Consider the following 5,000-nt stretch of genomic DNA (forward strand, 5'->3'; position numbering starts at 1 on the left):
CGCCACGGACTATGACGTTTAGAGCTACCTACCAGGCCAGCCTTTTGTTGTCATAAGGTACCGCGTTGTCTTGTTCACGTGACTCCCGCCAGTAGATCAGTGCGGCGAACGCGTTGCATGAATATGTGACAGGGTACTTAGGATGTTGCTATCAGAAATACATACAACATTATATCAGTGTAAAAAAACAATTGCTTCCTTAAATCATTTAGCAAGATATATGTACGTGTACGTGTACGTGTACGTGTACGTGTACGTGTACGTGTACGTGTACGTGTACGTGTACGTGTACGTGTACGTGTACGTGTACGTGTACGTGTACGTGTACGTGTACGTGTACGTGTACGTGTACGTGTACGTGTACGTGTACGTGTACGTGTACGTGTACGTGTACGTGTACGTGTACGTGTACGTGTACGTGTACGTGTACGTGTACGTGTACGTGTACGTGTACGTGTACCTGTAAGTGTACGTGTACGTGTACGTGTACGTGTTCTTGTACTATTAAGTGCAGCCTATAAGAAATAAACTACATCAGATCTGACTTATTACCCCATACTCGTCCATCCGAGAACAGTCCGGCCAGGTCCCAACAAAGACGGTGTCGTCTATTTGTTTAAAGACGACATCGCACTCGTCCCTAGTGTGTAGGTCCTCCATCTTTAGGTCATTCAGTGTGGCTAGGTCAAACTGACGAGGTCTGCAATAGTTAGCTTCCTAGCCAGTTTACTTTTTTAAAACATAGATTATAATAGAAGGCATTTTCTTTAGTTTAATTTATGTAAATAGATTACAAATAGAATCGTTGACAAATTAATGTGTAATATAGCTTACAATTGTAAGAATTGTGTTCAGTTTACATGATCAAAAACGTTTACAATAGTTTACATATTGTTTACTTGGTTAAAAACAGATTTATGTGAATCGTGTACAGATAGTGTATTGATGTAGGATGTACAATGTAAATCAAGCAAATGGACAGTGTTGGTTTATCAGCTGTTCTTAACCCAGTGGTTACGTGAGTTAGTCAACACCCACAGTTGACTCGTGTGATTCGAGATTGGATTGTGCCAGTTCAGAGCTATTTAGAAGGGTTCTGTGAGTGCGCATATGAAACTGGTGGGGGTTTGGTATTACCAAAAAGGTTAAAAACCACTATATGACCATGCAATACATATTTTAAAACAAATGTTAGTGATGAATTAATTTTGAATGTAACATAACTAGTGTACTGTGTGTATTAACTATTAGACTATACCGCATGTTAATCGGCTGAAGACGCAATGGAGGATTTATATTTTATTTTATATATAGATATTACGTCAGTATCATATGTCATCAGATCCACATGTCACATCATTTACAGATGTCAAGTCGGTTTTACATTTTATTTCAGATATATATGTCACTATACACTATAATTTTGCGGGGCAGCATTTTTTTTTCTATTTCCGCTACTGTTTCCTACATGTACTTAGAGTGGTCATTGAAATTCTCCCCTTGCCTACCTGTACTTAGAGGGGTCAGTAAAATTGTACGGCTGTATACGGATCAAGCCCATGTCATCTTCAGAGATTCTCAAAACCTGCAGCCTGAACACCTTGCCGTTGATATCTTCCTCCAACAGAAACACACAGTCCTGAAAGGGTTGAGATCCGTTCAATATATTACTAATGAATGCTACTAGCTTGTTTATTTGTTATCTTCGTACGTAAATTTAATACTGGCTTAAAAGATTGGCTTAAAAAATTCTTATCTAATTTTGAATTACTTTTAATAAATACGTTTCTATTTGTTAAAGAAGTTTGTTGAAGAAGTTTGTTGGCAAATATATATATATATATAGCCATGAAAAATGTCATAGTTTTTTCCATTAACTTATGCTGGAGTAAAGGCCGGTAACTACAGGTATTCAGAGTTGTCTGTCTTGAGCTCTACCAGTTATCTGGCTTTTTATTTTAAAATTCTAACAGAAAACACCGGAGACGTGTTATACAAAAAAAAAAATTTATGAGCATCTTGATATCTATAAAAATGACGACTTGTGCATTTAAAATTCGAAATACAAATTAATGATATAATTTTATTTCGCTATTACTCTAGAATTGGATGTAGTGAGAAGAAGAGCTAATCAGTTTTAAAATGTTGCTTACAATGTTTATCTGCTCTATCTGCTGAATTTATCCTAAAGAATACAGCTGGGATTTAAAAGATATCGGTAAAGGAAACGGTTTTTTTTTCATTGAAAGGTTACGCGGAGTATGGGACGGGGTGGTCAGATGGTAGAACCTGCGAATTCCGTCTCTGAGTTTGGATCCTGGGCTTAGTCCCTAAGTTTTAAACCCGGCTCCATATGCCCTGCTTGACGTTAGAGAAAGTAAAGGCGATGGGAAAGTGCTAACCAGTCTATCTCTGCATATATCGAAGTCACAGAAACAACTGAACTAACTTTTACTTACGGGCAGTAGAACGTCTAGCTGGATGGGGGTGTAGGTGACGTTCATGACGTCATGGATGACGTCCTCATCAAACAGGATGTCCTTCTTGACCATCTTGATGGCGCTGTAGTACCCGCTCAACATGTAGAGGAAGGTGGACAGGCGAGGAGATGGCGCTGGTGAGGTACACAATTTATTGTCTTAATAGATAGGTTTCTTTCAATTAAAATGTGTCTCAGTAGAGAAGGGTTGTTTTCATGGAAAAAAGTTTTCTCAATATATAGTGTTGGTATTTATAGAGCGTTTACGAAGATGAACATATTTGTGTTTTAATGGCTCTGTTGAAAAATGATACTTGCGTCGATAGTTAAGATTGTATTCGAATGATGATTTTAAAAAGTGTACGTAGGACATTTTGTGTGAAAAGTATTAATTTCGTCGATATTAACAGATGGCTATAGTAAGTGTATTAAATGCGGAGACATTTTAGTAATTTGAACCAGAATTCGTACTCGAAACTTTCGTTTTAGCAGTCTAGCTCTCTCCCGCTAGGCCCATATTGTGTCTCTAGTCTGAGCATCAACACTTCTCAAAGGTGAGCTAGGTGTAACTTGCTCGCACCCCTACATTTATTTACTAAACCTAATAGATGGGACGGCAGAGTCCTAAACATCTTAAAGGCGGTGGTCAGAATAAAATTGTGTGATGCCAGTGTTGGATTGGAACTTTTATCATTGCTATAGATCCATCAAGCAAAAGTAAACATCCACTGACGGTTTTTAAGACTGACAGATAAAAGACTGACAAGGCTGAAATTGATAGGGACAGATATAGACACAATACATTGACAAAAGGTTGACAGTGTCAAAATTTGACAGATAATAGACTGACGTTTTAAAAAAGAATTCCATTAACAAAATACTGATATTGACAAAAAAACAACATGTAACATACAAAATACGAATGTCATTATACAAACTTACTTTCTCTGTCTGTCGTCCATTATGGATCAAAATTGGCGAGCGAAATCTAGAGCACTTCTACCGGACCATTTCATTCAAACTTGGCACGTGGATCAAGATCCGATGACAATGCAATGTGACATAAACTTTGTCTTAGCTGCTTAATGATTTTTTAAAAATTAATGTTTCTCATAAAAGTAACACATTTGTTCGCACTAACAACACAAATTGGTGCATTCAAATGGTGCGCCTATTTAAGTAACGCACCTTTTATATAAAATAAAGTGGAGAGCCCTCCCCAGGCATGAAACTCTCTAATTACACCACCCCACCTGTGAAAACAAAGTGGCCAGACCGATGATTCAAGGACCAAAGGTATGAATCACTACCTGGCCGCGTATAATATGATGCAAAATTATTTATATAACTATAAAACGAAAAGCGTGGATAGTTTTTCCTGTATCTTAAACACTTACTATATCTAAAATTATATAAGCAACGCACACTTTTCTTTTTTAGAAATGTAAATAGCTTTATAAAAATCATATATATATATATATATATATATATATATATATATATATATATATATATATATATATATATATATATATGGCGCTCTGAACTCTTCCGTGAGCACAATGATGCCTACGTTCGTTCTAAATAGTGCGATAGACTATAGTTAAAATGGGGCGTTATAATCACTCATTACATTGAGTCAGGTGCGTCTGCCTGCGCCCCGGCAGAGTGCTATTAGGCGCCCTTGGGTTAACCTGTGAGCACAATGGCAACTACATTACTTTTATGGAGCCACGGATCTACGAGGCGCCCCTGTGGTAATATAATCGGGGGCTCCCGAGAGCGCCCTTTTACGTGGGCATTGTTTGCATTGAAACAACTCAGTCACACGTGAAAGAATACATGACTGGTAACGAAATGATGAAACCCTCTTAAGATATTTCGTCAGAATATCTTCTAACTCCGCGGCAAAACTCGGGGACGGGCACGCTAGATTAATAAATTTTTTAAAAACATATTTACCTGCACAATTCGAAGCTGTGCTCGCATCTCTATAAAGGGTCAGACTTGCAATCAGCAGAAAAGCAAAAACGTAGCTCATGGTAGAAGTAGTATAACTCATGCTCAGCTCGTCTCTTTAAACAGGTTTGTATTATTTGTACAATGAAACGATGTATTCCTATGTATTTTATAGGAGAACACTACGTTATTGAGTAATTTAATATACGCATACATTGTTAATTAATTCTTTTACAGATGGGCTGATAATTTAAGAACATCAAGCCAAATTCGTCATCGTTGAAAAACAAATAGCCTTGCTCTTGCGAAATGGGATGGAGATCATTTGAAGCACTACTTAATTGAAGCAATGATTAGCATTTGAAAGGGTCAGACAGCTTGTGCTAGCTAAAAATGTAGAAAATAAATACGTGGTTTGAATAGGTTGGTTAGGTAAGGTAGGGTAGGGTACGGTAGGGTCGGGTCGGGTCGGGTAAGGTAAGGTAAGGTAAGGTAAGGTAAGGTAAGGTAAGGTAAGGTAAGGTAAGGTAAGGTAAGGTAAGGTAAGGTAAGGTAAGGTAAG

The 5,000-nt window shown here is 37.6% G+C and overlaps 1 protein-coding gene across 1 annotated transcript in view; it reads right to left on the reverse strand.

Moving 5' to 3' along the window:
- The window catches only part of LOC131943370 (uncharacterized), a 4,892-nt gene extending 372 nt beyond the window's left edge, over positions 1 to 4,520 (reverse strand). The window contains exons 1-5 of the mRNA XM_059303455.1: positions 4,442 to 4,520; positions 2,460 to 2,614; positions 1,509 to 1,639; positions 553 to 700; positions 33 to 148 (exon numbers count right to left, since the gene is read on the reverse strand). Of these exons, the coding sequence (XP_059159438.1) occupies positions 33 to 148; positions 553 to 700; positions 1,509 to 1,639; positions 2,460 to 2,614; positions 4,442 to 4,520 (629 nt within the window). The remainder of the gene's footprint in view (positions 1 to 32; positions 149 to 552; positions 701 to 1,508; positions 1,640 to 2,459; positions 2,615 to 4,441) is intronic.
- Between the last annotated feature and the right edge of the window lie 480 nt (positions 4,521 to 5,000).

Source organism: Physella acuta, unplaced genomic scaffold, assembly GCF_028476545.2.
Source record: "Physella acuta isolate Inbredline_101_S28 unplaced genomic scaffold, ASM2847654v3 ptg000454l, whole genome shotgun sequence".
In the NCBI taxonomy this organism is placed as follows: Eukaryota; Metazoa; Mollusca; class Gastropoda; family Physidae; genus Physella; species Physella acuta.